This window comes from Brachyhypopomus gauderio, chromosome 15 (genome assembly GCF_052324685.1).
Source record: "Brachyhypopomus gauderio isolate BG-103 chromosome 15, BGAUD_0.2, whole genome shotgun sequence".
NCBI lineage: Eukaryota > Metazoa > Chordata > Actinopteri > Gymnotiformes > Hypopomidae > Brachyhypopomus > Brachyhypopomus gauderio.
The window spans coordinates 5,983,324-6,004,902 of record NC_135225.1 but is presented as its reverse complement, the minus strand read 5'-3'; the positions used below and the strand labels follow the sequence as shown (position 1 = coordinate 6,004,902).

General features: G+C 40.5%; 1 protein-coding gene across 17 annotated transcripts in view; it reads left to right on the top strand.

Annotated features, from left to right (window-relative positions):
• Positions 1-231: 231 nt before the first annotated feature.
• Positions 232-21,579, top strand: part of pax2a (paired box 2a) — a 34,283-nt gene continuing 12,935 nt past the window's right edge. The window contains exons 1-9 of one of the 17 annotated variants that reach the window (XM_076974406.1): positions 232-706; positions 4,298-5,021; positions 6,636-6,813; positions 7,104-7,124; positions 7,658-7,855; positions 11,665-11,750; positions 12,390-12,509; positions 13,417-13,461; positions 19,773-19,948. In XM_076974406.1, coding sequence (XP_076830521.1) covers positions 4,979-5,021; positions 6,636-6,813; positions 7,104-7,124; positions 7,658-7,855; positions 11,665-11,750; positions 12,390-12,509; positions 13,417-13,461; positions 19,773-19,948 — 867 coding nt within the window. In that variant the 5' untranslated portion in view covers positions 232-706; positions 4,298-4,978. The remainder of the gene's footprint in view (positions 707-4,297; positions 5,022-6,635; positions 6,814-7,103; positions 7,125-7,657; positions 7,856-11,664; positions 11,751-12,389; positions 12,510-13,416; positions 13,462-19,772; positions 19,949-21,579) is intronic. The other 16 variants (XM_076974413.1, XM_076974404.1, XM_076974405.1 and 13 more) reach the window with 16 other exon arrangements.

Genomic DNA, 21,579 nt, shown 5'->3' with positions numbered 1-21,579 from the left:
TGCATTTCAAAACAGTTTTAAAACAACGTGAACTTTTCGAGATCATCCGTTTTATTACCAATGATTCAAATATCGAGTTATGTAGATTATTTAAGTAGACCCTCCTACTATGTGCAGGTTCACCTCTAACTCCAACCAATGAGAAACACTGTTCTGTTATCACCCACGATAGCAACCTTTCTATGAACTTTCCTCCTCAAACTTCACAAAACTTATTCATGTCAGAATACAAGCAATCACGCTGCTATAAAAGAAACAGTACAAAAAAACAAGTAATTGGATTGAAATAATCATGAATATTCATTGCTATTAGTCCTACCTTTCAGCCTCCTACAAACGCATAAGCCCTGCGAGCAGTTCTTAGCATATCTCCATACTTTGTCGTCCTGTTTTACCTCCAGCAGACAACTTTTATTCTTTTTATATAACACCTGCAACGCTTTATTTGATTTGATTGCTATTTTGCTCCTTTATCAATCCCTAGTTCACTGGAGCAGGGGTTGCTCTCATTTTTTTTTTTTTTTGGTGTTGTCGTCTAAACCGTTTAGTTTTGGATGATCGGTCAAATTTTCTGACAACCGGCGGGGAGAGGCAGGACGCCCAGCCGAGGACGGAACGCAGGAGGCCGGACAGATCTAGTGGGCTGCATCGCCGAGACGGACCATTAGACAGGGAAAAGCCATGGCTCACAGCCCTGGTCGATCAGGTAAGCGCCGGTTTCTTTTTCTTCTCTCCTCCAATCGCCCTCCGCCAACAGTGTCAGTGTTTATTTGCTGGCTGTAGAGGTGAGGCGCCTTCAGCTAAGGTAGGTGCATACAGTAGGGTTACTTTTCAAGCGCTGGATGGGAGGCACTAGGTCCACCTTTGTAAGGCTGTTATTGAGTCTTTTCATGCGGTAGTTTTCAAGTACTGGGTATTTGTACAGTGCGATAACCCACTGTACGTCCATGGTACTGTAAATCCAGTTACCAGGCTTGGCAATTAGATTAACATAGCACTGATGCCCTAACCCGGGCCTGAGCGATGACATTTAGTGTAGTCCTAAATGCTCCTGGCACTTCATGTATTTTCTCTAGAAATTTTATATTATTATTATTGCTGTTATTATTATTATTATTATTATTATTATTATTATTATTATTATTATTATTATATTTTTATGATAGTATTAGTAATAGCATTCAAGTATGGTAATTAATATTGTCTTATACCAGTCAGTTAATTGAAAACATAGATCACATGCTAATTCACCTTTCCATTTTGGGTGTAAATGGGAAGATCAATGAAAAACAGTTGTAATGATCTAATTAATTATGGCAAAATTAAAACCAAGTACAAAATCAATCTCTGATGGTGTCGAGGATAGAATAAATTGATGGTCCATCTGTTCACCCTATAGACAACATGAACAGGCAATCTAAGGACGCAGCTGATATCATGGCGTTGGGGAAACCGTCCTGCTGTTTGTCAGGAAACAACTAAATATTTGGATACCTTACATCTGAGATTTGGGGAGAGGAACGTAGAGCCTCTCAGACACATTTCAGTTAGTATTAGTATTAGCATTAGTGTTATTAATATAATTATTTGTAGTAGTATTAATTATAATAATATTGCACGTTATGAATATTTAGTATAATTACTGTGAAAGCATGCTATTTAATGAATGCTAATTTTTCAGTAGCAAATTATTGACAATCTAAAAATGTATACAGTTTATTTAAATGTAATTGTTTTTTCTAAATATTACTAAAGTGCGAAATATAGTAATTCATAATCTTAAAAAATTGTAATAAAACTTTTAAAACAAGTAAATAGACTTCATACATTTGTTTTATGTTTTTTCACCTGTATGGTGCAATTTATACTCAGGGATGACTAACATGAACCGTTCCGGTGGAGTGAAATATCGATTGGTGACGTTGACATAATAATATTAAAGTGAATGGGAAGAAACACCATAGGCTTTCAAACATGGCAGCAAACGGATTTCCCGCTTCCTCATTGGAAGTTCATTACTGTTCACATGGTTGAGTCTGATACTGACAAACTTGTGTGGCATACTAAAGACGGGGAAAGAGATCAAGAGTTGTACCTTAGACACTACACCTCTCTCTCTCCTCTCTCTCTCATCTATCTCTCTCTCTCTCTCCCCACACACACACACACACACACACACACACACACACACACACACACACACACACACACACACATATGTATATAGATAGATAGATAGATAGATAGATAGATAGATAGATAGATAGATAGATAGATAGATAGATAGATAGATAGATAGATAGATAGATAGATAGTGCATAATCAGGCTACATCTTAAAAGTCACAGTATCTTTAACATACAACGAATACTATGATCGGCTGCAATTAGTTTTCCTTCCATTTAACACGGGAAGTAACTAATACACTAAAGGGGAGCGGAGGCGAAAAGCAGGGGTCTTGCGGGGAAATAAAAGCAGCTTTAGGGGAAATGTGTAGTGGAGTGTGAAATTACAGCCCATGGTGTTACATATTGTACCAGAAGCTCCCTCCAAAAACACTAACAAAAAGAAGAATCGTCCCCAAATTTGGCCGCAAGGCACAACACAACATGGCCTCCTGTTCTTTTAGCCGAATCTACATCGACCACAAAGCACACAGTGGTTAAATGAAAGTGTCCTTTTTTCAATAGAGCCATAGTTTTCATATGGAATTTAGGCATCTTATTTGGTACCCATAGCTTGGTCGTTTTATATCATTTCATTGTTATTGGACTATTGCACACTTAGATGACCAATGTGTTGGCTATGTCCCATTTTAGCCAAATGTTCAATGTCATTATCGTCCTCCTCCTTCTACTTCGAATAGTAGTTATTATTAGAAGATAATGAGTATTATTATTATTATTAAAGCAATATGAAGAGCAAGAACAACAAAAAATAAATAAAATAATACACGATGGCGTGACAGAATCTGAAACAAATATGACGTCTCGTGGCTTATGGGGTATATTTAAAAGACATTATCAGCAATGGGGAAAAAACGGGGGGAAAACTGACCTCTTTTTTACATGATTAAATATAAACACATCTCAAACATGATCTCGCTACATATTTTATTGTTTATTTCTGTGAGCAATCTAAATGTGTAGAAAAGGAGCGCGCGACATTAAAGTCACAGAATATTATAGTGACAGAGCTATTTATTTTCCCACCACTTAAAACAATAGCAAGATCCTGTACAAAAACCTGTGAAGATAAGAGCAAATGTAATCTCACATCACAAAGCGAATGTAACGGTAAGACAGCTATGACACTAACTGGACATTGCAATAAAGAGTCTTATTCTTATGTGAACAAGGGTACCTTAAAATGTGAGTATTACAGTTTTGTTAGCACACACTGATTTATTAAATGTTTTCGTTTTTGATAGTGTAGTTTAGCTAAAATGTTTCGCTATAATTTTAAACGGACTTGTAAATTGATATAGTCCCACAAAAAGTATTTTCAAATAGTTTGACACACTTGCCAGCTACAATTAAGCTAGTTACGTGCGACTCCACGTCATTCCAGCAAGAGCACAGCCTCAAACTCAAATAAAGCATACCACGCAGCGCCATCTACAGAAGTACCTGCCATACAGCACGCTGGACGCGCTAAACGGCATGTCCAGGACACATCTATACAGTTACAGACAGGCCAAGGGACAACATAAGAGTTAAATAGAATAAATAACAGAATAAAATATCATTAAAACTACATCTATAATAAGGCAGAATCTCTGTAAAGTTGAAGTAGTTAGTAGTCTGTTTTATATGAGATGAGCTCTGGTTACAAAGTAAGTAAAAAAAAAAACCTTTGCAGAGTTTTATTTTTTAAACTCAATGAAACGTCTCAACGAAAGAGCAGACGGGTGATCATTCTGTGCCTTGTTACCAATTAAAGTAAAATGAGAATTTATTTGAGTAATCTGTTAAATAATTAAAGCGACTGTGGAAAATGTATACAAAATTTCGAGGATGTGGGAAAAATAGACCTCAGTTTTGTATGACAAGTAAATCTAATCTAATCTAAAGCGAAACTACACTTCCAAAATCCATAAGGAAGAATTTATTGCAGCTTACTCTAACCAATAAACAAAGATCATCAAATATCAAAACTGTTTGTCGTTTTAACTGCATGCTGAGCTGAAATAAAAGAATGTTATCTGCAATTGTTTTGTATCTTCTGTCTTCTAATTTCCTCGATTTCCTAACCTAAACTCTTTTCATTTCCCTGTTTGCATCCCTCCCTTGCTGAAGTGTCAGATGAAGAGACCTCCTCATTTGGGCTCCTGTTTTTTGCGTTGGCGAATCACAAAGTGTTGGAATCTATTGCCTTTGTCTGACAAGTCATCCATCTCTATGCGAGGGGGATCTGGGAGGAGGGGGCGGTGGACTGCAGCTTTTAGAAACAGACACACTGCGAAGAGGGCTTTCATTCTCAGCCCAAAGCTTCTAACAGGCACATCCCATTCTTGAAGAGAGGGGGACCGCTAGAGACACTCGCCGTATCCATGTTTTTCCATGTCATCCCCGCACGTATGTGACTATACCCCAGACTAACCAGAAACGCTTCCTGATATCGAGGAATTTTACACTGCAGCTTCAAGAGTGGACATTCGAGGAGACGCACACGCCACCGTCCGCGATCCTCTAAATATGTGGCAAACAAACGTCCACTGACCGACTAGTTACGCTGATATTGCCGCGTAAAAGATTTTTGAGTGTCGGACATGATCTGCAATCCAGCTTCGCGTTATTACTGAAGGGACTGAACGAGCAGAGATAAACTTCCACGCGTGGTGAAGAACTTCTGCGAGCCACTGGCCTCGGACGCGCTCTGCTATTAACGGACAGCAATTTTATAACTCGCATTTAAAGCTGTATAATCAAGGCGAAACGGCGACCTCCGTCGATTATCTATCCTTCCTTTGCTATCCCATGGATATTCACTGCAAGGCAGACCCCTTCACGGCGATGCACCGTGAGTAACAAAAATGTTTTTTTTGTTTCATTGTGATCCTATTTCTATTAGATAATTAAATGAAGATAGAAAGGTTATGCATTATGTAGTGCACGGCCAAACTTAGCTATATACATAGGTAACAACTTTAAGCGGCTTCTTATATAATTAGCTACGATCTCGATGTAGATGTCAAGACTTTATTAATAAGATTTTTTTTCATAATTTAGCAAAAGGTTGAAGCAGTAATCATATTAAATACATGGACTACCGTACAGCAACAAATCAACTCTTGGTTAGCTCGATGATTTGCTATATAAGTGCTTGTTATGCTTTATTGAGTATCAGTAGATAAAGTTGCACGAAAAGTCGATGAAATTCAGTATAATAAAATTGCATGTGTTAATTAGCCTCAATAACACTTGCCGTTTAACTTGCTCGTCATTTAGTTGCCCTAGTTACTAAGACAAAAAAATATTAATTTAAGGCCATGTAATGTGTTTTTCTTACATTTTAAATAAAAAAGTTTCAGCTAAAAATTCACTGACTTAAAAGGTGTCAGTGAAATGTAAGGTCGTTTTAATGCTCTTTTATTTAATTATACATAGACTATTTAAATGTTTTTAAACACAAGCAAAACCCATAACAGGTAATGGAAATTGCAACAACTTTGAAACTAAGACTGTAAAAAGGAAGATATCGTGCGCTCGGTTTCGTGATGATCATTAAAGTATATATAAAACAAATAATACTAAATAAAAATAGTTATTGATCATTTAGTTTGTAACAAGATGATTGTCTACTAGAGTCAAATTTAAATAATTAATTCTTAATCATTTTGCAGTTGCCTTCTCTACGGTTGTAATATGAGTTATCAAAGCTCTTTTTAATTATTTACAATAATTGTGCAAGGAAAATTAAACAGCTTGAAACATAATCTGTGCGACATGTGTTTGGCTGCAATGTAATAGAAGGGGAAAATACTACCTAAGTCGCTACTGTGTAGGAGAATAGGAAATGACTTGATCAGTTTTACCCGTCCTTTAGAAAAGAACAGCAATCTAGTGGTTATGCGTTCGTTTTAGTGGGTATGGATTCTAGACTAATGTATTTATACTGCTGTACCAAACAACGAGGCTACATAATAATAATAATAATAATAATAATATTAATAATAAAAAGAAGAAAGAGAATCTTAAATAGTGCATTTAAGTGCGATTCTCGACCATACAAATAATTTGCGATTTATGTGTGGAAGTAGGTCTGGTCAAGTTTGACAGTTAACTCTGCTATTAGCTACTACAGGAAGGCCCGATGATTAAACACGTTTGTACAAGGGACATTGTTAACCTTATGTTGATTGTGGTGTTATGTCGCGTTATCTTAGTTTTGGTGTGTGACTGCACTTTCAAAGCAGGCCCACGTCCTACGGGTGCTTCACGGGTTCTAATGCGTGTGCACGTGTGTGTGCGCGCGCGTGAAGTGTGTGTGCGCTCGCGCGTGTGTGACCGCAGCACTGTAACAACCATATGAAAATAATACGGCGAGACTGCATATGCGCTGGCCATGTTTAAGCTACAATGCAGCGTGTCTTCTATATGTATGTAATGTTACGCTTTCGTGTGTGTGCTGTTGTATCCCATATAGGGCATGGGGGTGTAAACCAGCTAGGCGGGGTGTTTGTGAATGGCAGACCCCTACCTGACGTGGTTAGGCAGAGAATCGTGGAGTTGGCGCATCAAGGGGTCAGACCCTGCGACATCTCAAGACAACTACGGGTCAGCCATGGCTGTGTCAGCAAAATTCTCGGCAGGTAGGCGAAAAAACAAGACGCCCCATATAAATCAAGCAGCGATAGCTATGCAGCCATTTGTATCCTCACACCATATCTGGTCGCCAAAGATCTGAAGCAGGCTTACGCCTCGACACATTAGCTACTTACTAGTGAAATAAAAGGAAACGTTTTTTTGTCCTAAGTTGCTCCCCGTTGGTGAAAAGATTAATTTTTTTTCATAATGAGATATTGTTCTCAGGAAAGAGAACAAACTGTTTATCTGGAACGTCTTATAGATGTATCTTAAAATTTTCTGACATATTTTTCAGCTATCAAAAGGATTTGCTAAGGTATTTTGTTTTATATACTAGGAATGTTCGATAGAAAGATGAGCTAGCTTATATGTTGGTGGCATGTGTGAATCGTGGGTGCATGGGAAATTATTACAGTTGTTTTTGAAATACGATTTTAATCCATTAGTGTAGTCCCTTTAGATATATTGCAAAAAAAGCTTTCGAATGGAGACAACTATGTGACATTTAAAAGGATTAAGCGCTTTTAAATTGTATTATTGCTGTACAAATATGACTATAAATACATACACATATTCTCTCCTCTGTTGTTGGTCGTCATGGCTGGTAATACACCTCTAATTCTAACGATACCCAGATTGTATTATTAAGCCTATCGGTAGGTGCATAAAGGTCATTGAAACATCGGTAGGCAATTGGTATAATGTGGACAATTGAACTGAAGAAAAATGAATAAAAACATATATAACTATTATTAATATTGGCCAATAACAATAAAGCCTCGTTTCTGATGTGGCAATTGTATTGTGGGGGAAAGTCTAATTTAATTAATTATCATCCTTGTCTCACAGATACTACGAAACCGGCAGTATTAAACCAGGAGTAATTGGGGGGTCCAAACCAAAAGTGGCGACTCCAAAAGTTGTGGATAAAATCGCTGAATATAAGAGGCAGAATCCCACTATGTTTGCCTGGGAAATCAGAGATCGACTTCTCGCCGAAGGCGTTTGCGACAACGACACAGTTCCGAGCGTGTCGTCTATCAACAGGTAAATAGAGATTTTATTTCAAAACACCTCCCAGATTCATTTAGTCACTTATCTAAAATAACCATCGCACGAAATCAGGGTCTATGTTTCCCTTTACCTACTAGACAAGACAACTGGCAAAATAATATCATAATAACGCTGTTTCCATTGTTAGTTTTAGGTAATCGATTGCCCAACGACGTTTTGTAGTATATTGATGAGAGAAAGCTGGAAAGCTTAAAAACGTTACATGGAACATTTTTATTTAGTCCATGACGTGTAATGTTTTGCAGATAACACAGAAAGTTCTTGGCATGACGTTCTGAAACGAATGTTTCTATTGATAAAGTTGAAGCCATTTTAAGTTCCTCTCGGGGTGGTCTCAAACGTGCAATTCAATCCCAAACCTGTCCGCAGTCAACAACAGATCTATGGTCGAGACCGCGAAAATCACATCTGTCTCGATTAAAACCGATCAATACTGTGTAACCAGAGCCATTGGCATCGGGAAACACGCGACACAGTCGTTCGATACTGCACTGTACTGTGTTACCGGCTCAGCCCTGCCTGGTTCAGATGCTCTACCATAGTGGACCAAATGAAAGTTCAGTTTCTGCCGCTTAATATTTGACGGGGAATGTTTTGTATAGTTTTGTGAATTAAGGCTTCAGTGTGTAATTAAACGTTTAAACCTTGGGGAAAATGTGGGCTACAGATCTCAACAAATTAAATCCTTGATTGTCCTAATGTATTTTTACATTATTTGTGATATTATCAGATATTATTATTATTATTATTATTATTATTATTATTATTATTATTAGGAGAGTGCGGAGTAATCTTTATTTATTTAAAGGTATTTTATTTGGGGGAAACTTTATAACCTTATATAGAAGGTGCGGACCTTTGCTGAGTAAGGCTTGCGGTCGGCAATGCAGATGACAGCGTTTAACAAATTAATATTAGCCTTGAAACACTTCCCATGCACAACAAACAATATTAACAACTCTTCACGTATCGCCTTATTTTTTCCTTGATACGCAAAAGGCTTGGGAAAGTGAGACAGAAGGGAGAAAAGTGGTGAAGAAGGTGAAGAGGCCTACCTGCGAGCGGGAGTAATGAACTTTGGTTAGGAGGCACTGTTCCATACTGCTGGGCAGCAGCGTTACATTTTAATGAGCTGAGGAGAGATCGCGGGTCGTCTATAGACATTTCCGCCAAAAATGGGAGAAAGAGAAGCTGAAAAATTCATTTCATGCACCGTGACTGCTTAAAAAGGGCAATTTGAACAGGACTCAACACATGTATGTGGTAAACTCCAAATCCGCGTGAAATAGCACAAAAAGGGGAACCAATAAACTTTAGTTAAATCAGGTGAAAGTTAGTGCCTTTAAAGACGCCGTGTGGACTTTTGTTTATGTGCGGAATTAGTACGTAAGTAAAAACCAATCTTTATTTCCAAATCAGAATGAAGCAGATGAATGTTTTTATTTATTTCGTGATGTCTCTGTACCATGAACCTAGCTTCAAATTGTGAAGTTGCAAAAGAAAAGTAGCGACCACTGGTCAAGAGGATTAAATCTGCCCTCCCAAAAAGAAGAAAATCTAAAGCGATCCGTGGTTTACTGAACTTATTTACCGCGTTTTACGAATCGACACGGACACAATAACCCATTAGCCTCGATTTGCTGAAAAATTAAGGTCAGGCTAGAGACCTCGTGGTTTTCAAACAGCTGTTGCTGCAGTATGTCCCTCATGTTTTGTTTGTTTAGGTAACTGACCTCTGCTCAGCTGACATCCGAAGATATCCCAGCTTTAAGCACATTTTCTCTGCATGAATTATTAAAGATTTACACACGGGGTGGGTGGACGCAGTGTCCTCCGCACTGCAAGGAGTCACCCGCACATACTCCCTTATGAGTACTGCTAACACCAAGATCCTAAGTGCCTTTCAATGGTATTGATTCATACTTTCATATTTCTACAGGGAATTTCAACACTACGGCAAGTCATTAATTCACCCTCTCTGATTGCTTATTCAATAGCAAGAACATGGATTCCAGATAAAGTCCTTGAATTTATATAGTTTGTCTAAGTCACAGGGTCAAATTATTGTTATGGTTAGATGTTAAAAATTAAAATAAAATATTGATGTGTGTTTTTCCAAGAAAGGCTTGTAGATTTCGCCATTACAGCTAAAGGGCACCTCAAGGAGACACAGGAAAGGGCAAGACTGAACAATCATATTAGAAAAGTGCTTTATGTGCTAACTATGTAGTTAAGCAGTACAAGTTACGTAAATTAAACCTATTGCAGGAGTTTGACCCTAAAATATTTCACAGAGGCTAATATTTTATGTATCAGAATGGCAGAATTTCTTTTAGCACAGAAACACAATATAGAACATATTATATGTGATGTATTTGATGCAAACTGCATTTCCTGGTTAATTTAGAAGCAAAGTATATATATATATATATATATATATATATATATATATATATACATATATATATATATATATATATATATATATATATATATATATATATATATATATTGATCACATTCTTCTATATATATATATATTCAGTGTCCTATAATGTTAGGAATGTGGAGTCAAATAATATAAATGTGTTTGCTGCATAGGGTGACAGCTCCTTCTCTCAGAAGTATGTCCCAGATTAAAGACATCAAATGTTGCAGTGGGCTTTTGTGAGGCAATGAGACACTATTGCTTTCCTGTCACATATAATTTATAGCCCTCCATTTGCATCTGTTCTCCTCTACTATTAATTCCCAACTTTTTTATCTCCAAGTCCCAATCAATAGTACCTCGTCCACATTGGCAGTCCCGAATGTTGGTGCTAGAAAAAAAAGGGTCTGATCATGGAAGTTAGCGGTCTCAGTACACAAGCAATCTTCACTTTTTCAAAAGACGAGAAGAGAGAGAGGTTGAGAGAGATACAGAGAGAGAGAGAGATAGATAGATATATAGATAGATAGATACAGATGGAGAGAGCAAGTGAGAGGGAGAGAGAGATTATTAAAGTTGAGGCCAGGTCGAGGCAGTGAAGCCCATCATTGAGGTGAATTGATGTGATTTCATGCTTTGTTTGCAAGATCATTCAGACCAAAGTGCAATGAAGACTTTCCCCTATATCACACCTTTGAGGTAGTGAGACTTTATCATATTTCTAAAGCTTGGATCCTGTTTGATTGAATCTGCTCTCTCTGGGGTAGCTCTTGCTCAGGCTCCAACATCTATTTTATGATTGGCCCTAATGCTGTTGGATTGGTTATTTGTGACAGAATCAGGTATTCTTTATAGGAAGGCCCCAAAACAACTCAGAACTTATATCCCATAGTTGATCACCTCCGTGTACGTATGTAAAAGAGCTCTGCTGTGTAGTGTGGGTGCTGGGACCGGTAGTGTGTTGACCACATTCTCTGTGTAGTGTGGGTGCTGGGATTGGTAGTGTGTTGACCACATTCTCTGTGTAATGTGGGTGCTGGGACCGGTAGTGTGTTGACCACATTCTCTGTGTAATGTGGGTGCTGGGACCGGTAGTGTGTTGACCACATTCTCTGTGTAATGTGGGTGCTGGGACCAGTAGTGTGTTGACCACATTCTCTGTGTAATGTGGGTGCTGGGACCGGTAGTGTGTTGATCACATTCTCTGTGTAATGTAGGTGCTGGGACCGGTAGTGTGTTGACCACATTCTCTGTGTAATGTGGGTGCTGGGACCGGTAGTGTGTTGATCACATTCTCTGTGTAATGTGGGTGCTGGGACTGGTAGTGTGTTGACCACATTCTCTGCTTTCATAGGATAATACGGACCAAAGTTCAGCAGCCTTTTCATCCATCTCCAGATGGGACAGGAACTACACTCACGACAGCAGGACATACTATAGGTAAGACAGATGCCTAGCTCGTGATCAAAAGGGACCACATTTCACAAATTAAGCCTAATCAACGCAGGGAATACTGTCAGGAGTGTAGAGAAGGGTTTGTTATAATTATCAGTAATGTAGAGAATGGTGTGTGATTACTGTCAGTGGTATAGAGAACAGTCTGTGATTACTGTCAGTAGTGTAGAGAATTGTCTGTGATTACTGTCAGTAGTGTAGAGAATGGTTTGTAATTATTGTCAGTAGTGTGGAGCATAGTGTTATTATTGTCAGTAGTGTAGAGAATGGTGTGTAATTATTGTCAGTAGTGTAGAGAATGGTCTGTAATTACTGTCAATAGTGTAGAGAATGATGTGTAATTATTATCAATACTATAGAGAATTATGTGTTATTACTGTCAGTAGTGTAGAGAATGGTCTGTAATTACAGTCAATAGTGCAGAGAATGGTGTGTAATTATTGTCAGTAGTGTAGAGAATGGTGTGTAATTATTGTCAGTAGTGTAGAGAATGGTGTGTAATTATTGTCAATAGTGCAGAGAATGGTGTGTAATTATTGTCAGTAGTGTAGAGAATGGTGTGTAATTATTGTCAGTAGTGTAGAGAAGGTCTCTCAGTGTCGTCTTTCTCCTGTGCTCTGTCAGTGCCCAGCACGGCCTCCCCACCTGTATCAAGTGCTTCCAACGACCCAGTAGGCTCCTACTCCATCAACGGCATCCTCGGCATCCCTCGCTCCAACGGTGATAAGAGGAAACGTGATGATGGTAAGAGAATGGATTACACTCTACTGCTTTCTCCCCTCTTAAGCTTCTGTTCGTGGCCAATCTACAACCGCCAGTAATTTCACATACTGCATGTGAGGGGAGGTGAAGGTGGTAGCGTATTAATACCACTGGAAGAAGCAGTTCGCTTAAGCGTTTTCAGGGACGTATTTTGTAGTAATGCAGACTGGGTGGTTGTTAGGCGGCTTTTTTGTGGAGCTGCATCCTCATTGTTTTTTGAATCATCGTGAATGTCAGCACTAACTAGAAAATGATTACACTGCCTGCAGCATTGTCATTTGGTGGGCTTCATGGCAGTAGTCAGTGCTTAGTTCCTCTGTAAATATCATGGATGTTTTAGTCTTTCAGATTCCTTTGAGGACAGATTTGTGACGTACTTGAATTAGTTTAGTGTATACAATGTCATGATTAGACTAATTATTATCAATTTCCAATTTACTGAAAAATACTTTATTGATTGTTGTCAATCACGCACTTTACTGCAGCTTAACAAAGGCTGAATTTTAAAGTTATCAAACTATTTCACATACGAAGAGTTTCTGGCTACCGTGCTTTTCTTGCAGTAGAGATTTATAAAATGACCATAAGCTGAAACCACAGTCCACATTCAGATACCAAAATAGGGCCACTGAAATATTCTACACAGCAGTTTCTATCTTAAAAAAAAAAAACGAGAGGCCGCACTCGGCCCGATGCCTAATGGCTGTGCGGCTCTTCAGACGATCAACGTAAGAATGCTCGTGAACAAACAGCAGAATGGCACAGAGCCGAGCGAGCTGACAGAGACAGCCATAGTTAAGGGGAGGGCGGGGGAAGTGGTTGGAAATGATCTCTTAAAGCATTTATCAAAGCAGGCCTACTTGCTTCTTTTATGTTTCCATCTCTTTAGTTCTCTGGAGTGGCAACCACTTGGATGGGAGGAAAATAGGATATTGTAAGTTTTGTTAGTCCACCTTCTCTTTGCTTGCTCGATCACGGGCCACTCGACTCCGATCAAGTGGCCATGTGAGGGTGTGTGTATGTGTGTGTGGACACCCGGGTGGAGATGGGAGGGGGAGAGAGAGAGAGAAACAGAACGGGTTAGATAGACGGAGAGAGAGAGAGAGAGAGAGAGAGAGAGAGAGAACACTGTTATGCCTAATGATATCTTTCTGGGGAGAGTACTGAGTCATATATAAAGCCTGAGTCAAAGTGTCTGTAGCAAATCACACTTGCCACAGCATGGTATGTTGTTATTGGAGCTGTAGTGAGCCTTTTCCTCCACTGTTACCACAGACTGGCTCTCAAAACAGTAGAATAGAAGGTAAATAGCAAATAATATGAACATTCAAATGAAAGTGGTGGGGATTCAGTTTAATTATAATGTACTATATGTGAGTGTGAGAGGATGGGGAACATATTTAAATTGCTTTGCAGATCACTTACCTGGAAAACCTTAGCATGTTTATAACCATCTTGCTAATATTATATACTAACAACTTTACTTTATTCTGTGATAGTTATTGTAATGACTACTACTAGAACCACTGTTATGAGAAATGGAGGTAAATGCTTGCAGTGAAGCTAGTATTACCTATATTACTTGTGCATTACTGGATTACAGGTTGGAGGCCTTTGCACATGTAGATACTTAGCGCATTTGTACTGATTACATATGTCATGCTGTGACCCTAATGAAGACCTCATAGCTGGTTATTTGATGCTGTGCCAATTGTCCAAAAAGCTGTGGGTTATTTAAAGTTAGCCCCTCTTTCACACAGAGACGTCGGGGAGGACGCTCCACAGTGCCTGGTTTCAGTTCCATAGCAACACAGCAGCCTTGGGCTACCTGTGCCAGATTTGGCTGGGAAACGCAAGTCTCGCCTTCATTAGATGATGACATAACTGAAAATATGCTAATCCGATTTGAGGGATAGGTAGGGCAGCACATACTGTAAAACCCAATTGAAACACAAACTGCCGGATTTGACAGAGAAGTTGATGCGTCGGTTTTAATGTGAGAGCAGTGTTGGTTCCTCGCAGGGAGCGTCAGACCACTGTGGTGGGCTTCCTGATGTCTCTGCTCTCCGACACCCCAGGATTTGATGTTGGCTGTGCCCTTTAAGAAAAAAGGTCCCCATTACGAGAGGGATGTGGAGATAATGTAGTGTGACACGCGTTATGTACACCAGGTCTTCGTAAGGGGAGCTTCAGGGACATAGGTGTCATAAGAGTCATTAATCTGCCATTTTCATGTGTTATTGCAAATTAAAAGTAGCATGTTACACTGGCTGGCTATGGGTGATGTTAACCGTGGTGCAAAGAGGGGCGGGGGGGGGGGGGGGTGTCCTCTCTAGATTAGTTCTTTGGTGGCAATAGCTCCCTGCACGTTGAACATAGTGACATTTAAGAGAATTTGCAATTCTGCAGAGAAAAGCTATTAATTCACAAATTAACATCCTCCTTCCTCTATCAGGGATGCACAAGCTATTGAAAAGACAAAAGAAATAGCCTAAAGGGGATGTGAGAGAGCTGCGGTCCTATCTGTGTAAAGATTGGTTTATATGTCTGCAAGCAGTGATACCAATTACGCCAGCACACCGAGAACGCGCCTCAACCTTACTGCTGCCTTTGCAGGCCCCTCAATCCATTGCCAGATTTATTTGTGTATCTCATTATGGAAAATAGAATGCCTCACATGCCAAATGCATTAATGGCAAAAAGGGTAAATTAAGCCTGTGTTTTTTTTTTTTTTGCCATTAATATCTCTATACAGAACAAGACAATTTGGGTGCCTGTTAGTTACTAATATGTAGGTGTATATGATGATATGGATGTTACATGTCACTCCCACACTAACCAGTGGTGTTTTGATTGTGACCCTGCTATGGCTGATAAGCAGGTTGGTGTGACCCAACTCTCTCTAATGCCTTTACCCTCAGTATAAATGGAGTCAGGCAAACACAGGCTACTCCGGGAGTTTAAGCATTTGAGGATGGTTGTAATAAATTATATTAAAAAAACAGAAGTGATGGTTGACTCCGCTGTGGGAGTGGACAAGTGCGCGAATGCATGAGAGAGAAATTAAAGTAGCGTGATTTAAAAGGCATTGTAGATTATTTATTTGACGTTATCGTGATAAAGAGGTTACATGCACACGGCCCATGCCATCATGGTCAAGGCACGCAAGGCTTGGCCACTTCCCTTTGTATCTTGTTTGTTCATTTGACAGGCGTGGCTTTGAGAGCACACCACCGGCACACCTCAAATCCCAGTGCTAGAATAGTATGGCCTGCAGCAAGGATTCTTTAGCCTGTGCTTCCATTTCATGGCTTGTAAGATTCTATTGTGTCAATATGGATTCTACTAAAAAAAAAAAAAGAGGAATAGAAATGAAATACATCCAAACCAAGAAATGGATTGGCCTCAGTCTAAATCGAATAAGAACATCCCACCGATCTCATCATGGTGATGGCCTCTGTATAAAAGAGAAAGCCCAGATTTGAGCAGAGCCACCAGGCGGAACCGTGGGGAGAAGAAGGTGTCGGGACTCCTTATCAAAGGACACAAAAGGTCTGCGCCCTGCTCTGCTGATACATCTGCATTCAAGCAGACTCACTTCGGCGTCCGCTGGCGGGCCGCTCACAAAACGACACCTCACAAATCCGCAGCATGGAAATGTCTAAGGACAGGGTGGCTTGCTTGAAGAGGAATCATGTCAGAGAAAAGTCAATTATGGGCACTGATGCTGAGAATTAATGGTGCGCTGCATTACTCGGGTTTTAAAAGGCGCAAGAACGAGAGAGTAAGAGAGGAAGAGCGTGAGAGAGAGAGACGGAGGCTGAGAGAGGAAGATGCATTCATTAATTGCGTTCCAGAACGTTGCGTCACGCGAGGCCGGTGTGCTAAATGACAGACTGGGTGTGAGTACAGTACAGGATGTGTGATATGGGTGAGAGGAGAAACCCACTCTGACAATAACACAGTCGGAGAGGCTTGGAGAAGGAGCAAGTGAGAGCTAAAGCCAGAGCCCGGCGGTTTTCAGCTCACCGCCACCCTGCACCCTGCCCAGTGGAGCTAAATTGAATTAATAAAGCTCTTAAACATGCCGCAACATAACAGGAAATTAACAGCCCCGGTAGTGTTGTGTCCACCAGCAGCAGTAGAAGAAGTACCTCTCTCTTTCTCTCTCTCTCTTTCTGGCTGTGTTCCTCTCTCCTTCCCCTCTCCTTTTCTCTCTCTCTCCATTCCCCAGCAGTCTCTCTCTTTCTGTTTCTCCTATTCTCGTCTCTTCAATACAGTTATTCGCTGGGCAGCCTTTCCGCTCCATGGCTTTCATAAATAGGGGATTTTTTTCTCAAACTAAGTACAGCTGACATGGGAGGTGTATTTGCCCCTCGCGCTCATCCCTTTACTTTCTCTTCTCCCACTCTCTTGGCTGGCGAGCTTTTAGGCCCTTTAAAAATGGAATTTTTTAAACCAGCTAAGGAGGTCCAGGATGTGCTTGTATGTCAACACACAAAGAATTACAAAGGGATTTCCAGGAAAGAGAATTTACTATCATCATTTTCTCATATAATGAATGCAGTGATGCTCGTCCCCCTCAAAACAGATGACATATTCCACATCAGAGGGTAAAATGAATTTAAACACAACAATGACCAAAAAAATAACCAAACACAGCAATAACCAAAGCCTGGCACATGACTGTCAGCCAGACCTTGGCCAAGAGGACGCCTGCTTCATGTGCCTTCCAAAAACTCTTTCTCTCTCATTCCCGTCTCACTCAGATCTTATCTGTAAAGAGCTGGAGATGAAAGCAAGACCCACAGTGTCCCTCTGTTTACAGGATGTCACCCCTGTTCAGACAACCCCTTACCACACAGCCCATTTACTTATACAAAAGCTTATACATATATACATATATATATATATATATATATATATATATATATATATATATATATATATATATATATATATATATATATATATATATATATATATAATTTACCTTTTTTCTCAGCTGTGATTCTCTGCTCCTCTCTGCTGCTGGTCTGAATATGTCAGCGCAGTCTAATTGGTGGGTTAAGAATTATTTCCTTAGTGACGATGTCTGTTACGGCATCTTTGAAGATATCTGTTGTGATCTTTCTGGTGTGATGAAATTCTAGCTCTCTCCTGCGCTAGTGTTATCTGAATTAGCCTCTCTGGAGAAGCAAACCCAGGAGGGCAGTGTTTTATGGACTCTGGTTATCTGATCTGACAGAGTCCTGCTCCCATAGCACCAGAGTGCTAATGTAAGAGGATGTCAAAACAAACACCCAAAAGTATCCCAACGTGATCAATGCGGCACAACTAAAGAGACATCAGTCAGCAGGAGACACAGGGGACAACACAACGATTTCTCACCTCTGCATTCTTCATCTAAAGCTATGCGCTTTCTTAGAGGTCAGAGAGATACGCATTATTACATACTTAAAACGTGATGGTAAGCAGAGCATGTTGAATCAAGACTGCATGAGAACAGGAGGGGCTGATGTAACCTTGCTCTAGTCTAGATCTCCTCTGAATATCATAGCCCAGCCCCCACAGAGCAGGCGGTCGCCATGTCCCCTGTGTCCAGCCCCGTGCGCTTTGGGCTTTTGAGTATGGGTAGCGTGCTGTACCACAGTGAATGACAAACGCTTGCTTATTGATCGCAGTTTGCACTTAGGCCAACTGATAGAAAGTAATTAATGACTCTATTTTCTTCTGTACCAAAGAGAACAATTGAGTTTTATACAGCAACAACACACAGCCGTATGAAAGGCCCCCAAGGGTGCAGTCTGTAAGAAATGCCTGACCTCAAATATGGAATGATTCAAATAATGCCAGGAAAAAAAACACATATGAAAACCATACATGTGACAAGAGGAAATACTAGAGCATATATATATACTAGAGCATATATATATATATATACACACACACGCACACACACACACACACACACACACACACTCTCCTGTGCACACACACACACGCACACACAGACACATTCATATAGCCCTCTGTCTCAACCCTCTATGGATCCATTTTTCTGTGAAAGTCAGGTTCATCCTGTGGCTTCAGCCATTGAAAAAAGGTCAAGCTGGCAGGTAGAATGGCAATAATGCCCCTGAAATGGTACTATCAGCGGAACATGATTGATCAATTGAATTCCATAGCACTGAAAAATGTGGGATTAAGTAGAGTATTATACACACAATGAGTTGAGGCATGATGTTCATTTCAAGTTCATTTCGCCTCCCTCCTGCCACCAGATCAGGCAATCAATAGAGGCCTTGCATATCATATATCACCACACTCGCACTGAGCAGAGAACATAATCTGCTGCAAATTTAGAATGACAGATTTGTAAGGGAAGTAAAGGCCGGGCTGGTGGGCGGCGGCCGCCGTAGCTGCCGGGTTGCACAGATGTTTGCCGGGGGCTTGCTGTGGGTTTACTGGGGGTTTACTGGGGGGCTTTCAAGAGCCAAATGAAACCAGGAACCAGGGTGTCTGCTGCAGCAAGGTGATGAGGTCAGAATCCGAGAGGAAAATGCTCATTTGTTTATAGACAGTGGATGTGAAGGAAATGCATAAGCTAGCAGTCAAGCAGTGTAATTGTATTCAAGCTGTGGCCAGGCTCCCATTTTTCCAGGGAAAAGCAATCTGAAAGTGAAAGCAGTATTACATTCTAAAGGAAATTGTGCCTTTAAATAATAGCTCTCCATTTCCACCAGCCGCCGAATGAGAGCACACCGCCCCCTTCACCCCCCCCCCCCCCCCCCCTTATTGCTCCAGCTCACACTAAAACACATGGTCTTCCCAACAAGTCTATGTTTGCACTGAAGGTAATCCATCAATTACTGCAGACCTCTCACATGATGATGGTGCTGATGTTGGTCCAGGAGGGGGAGGAGGTGAAGGAAGACACTCTCCTTCTCTCCTTCCCTCTCTCCTCCCTCTCTCTCTCTCTCTCTGGCTCCCGTTTCCCTCTCCCTCTCTCCTTCCCCCTCTCCTGCTGTCTTTCCACAGCTATTAGGATCTGTTTGAGGCTAGTGCTGACTGAATTCGAACTGATATGCTCCAATCTTTCACCCGTGCTCTCACTGCGGGTGCTGAGAGGTGCACCACCCTGAGCTGTGAGGGGGGGGATGGGGTTGGGTGCCTGCCCCGCAGTGAAATGGGGCCATAATGACTCCTACTAGCATGTGGCCTTGTCCCTCTCTCCTCTCATAGATGGCTCAGATGGCTCTGGCCCAAACAGTGATTCTCAGGGTAGTGTCGAGAGTTTACGGAAGCACCTGAGGGCCGATGCCTTCACTCAGCAGCAGTTGGAGGCTCTGGACCGGGTGTTTGAGCGGCCGTCATACCCCGACGTCTTCCCAACGTCAGAGCACATCAAGCCAGAGCAGGTCAGTAACACCAAGGCTAACTGGCAAATGGCCATGATCAAGTACAATGGAAATACCAGACAGAAAACGTCTCTCTCTCTCTGTCTCTCAAGGAGGCACACCTCATTTATAACAAAACATTTATCAGATGCTTTAATAATGGTAAAAATAATATTAACCATTTAGTCACTCAATGGTGCAATGGATTTTAGCTAAAATAGTCCAACTTTTAGTTAGAGTCCCTGTTTACAGATAGAGCCTCACCAAAAAGATAAAAAGTGAATAAATAAATACACAACCTCTGGTTATTGTATATACAATCTCTTATTTTAATGCCTTAAACCCTTATTTACCTTCATTAGACTATTAAACAATAAATGACTATTAATTTTTCCCTTGAAAGTCCAAGTGCAGGCCCATAACGCACAAGTAGTGGCGTAATTGAGTTCATTTTAATTTCTCTGCAATCGTGGTGAATTACACTGGTGATAAATCAGGAGGACAGCCCTCACCCCTAGTAGAGGGCCTAATTTGCAGCTAATTACAAAACTGATTTCTATTGGAAGATCAATACCAAAACGAATTGAAAATGACTTGCAATCACAACGAGAACCACAGAAGGTATTAAAATCACAAGGAAAGAGGTTAAGTACGAGGAAAAAACGGCCATAGAACAGTCCAGAAAAATCACTTTTAATTCAGCATAATATTAATCAGATTGCATTCCTTTTTATTGGTCTCTCTTTTGGCCCGTTTTTTAACTCTTGAAAGGGCGGATCTATTAGCCAATGTCTGGTGTCTGAAGCGAGACATTAAAAAGCCATTTTGGAAATGCTGAACTCAATGGACTCAGCCCTCCCAACCTTCTGCCAGCCATTTGGTCATCCTTTTCAGATGGCCCTTCAGATGCCCCCCCCGCCCAACCTGCTCCTATCTGCATGATAAAATGGCAGTCGTGCATCTGAGGCCAGGCTGCACAGAGGAGAACATCCGCCCGTGGCCCACTGAACAGTTGTATCAGACAATTAGAGTTTATCTGGAATAGAGACAGACAAGCCCGGGGTCACGGCGTTTCCCTTTGGGAACGCCAGCCCATTGAGGAGCACAGATGCACGAACACATTCGCACACACCCAAGTGTGTTGTGTGTGTGTGTTTTCATTCATACACACGCACACACACACACACATACACACGATGAACACAGAAGCCGGAAGTCTCATTGCATCGGGATAACAACAGAGTAAAAGTTGAGATCCCAAAAGCTCTATAGTGCAAAGAATGCAGCAACATCACTTACAAAGATTTCCAAAACAGCTTCCCACCCTCACTAGAGCTTCTCCATTCACATTACGCTATTATCGTGCACAAATATTAGCATAACATTAATAGTCTTTAAGAATCTCAACTCTCTGGTATTGTTTTTGCTATAAAAAAAAAAATCATGAAACTTTTAGAAACTAGATCTAATTCTAAAATCTAAGATCTAATTTCATCAATAACCTACACCATAATTATAGAAATCACATTTAGATGATCACTGCAGTCCCAAAATTCAATTCAGCAAATAGGGCATAAATCTTTTGTGCAACCAAAATTATACAAATCTCTTTAATTGTTCTCCCTGCTGCATGTGTCATCACTCCCCCCCCC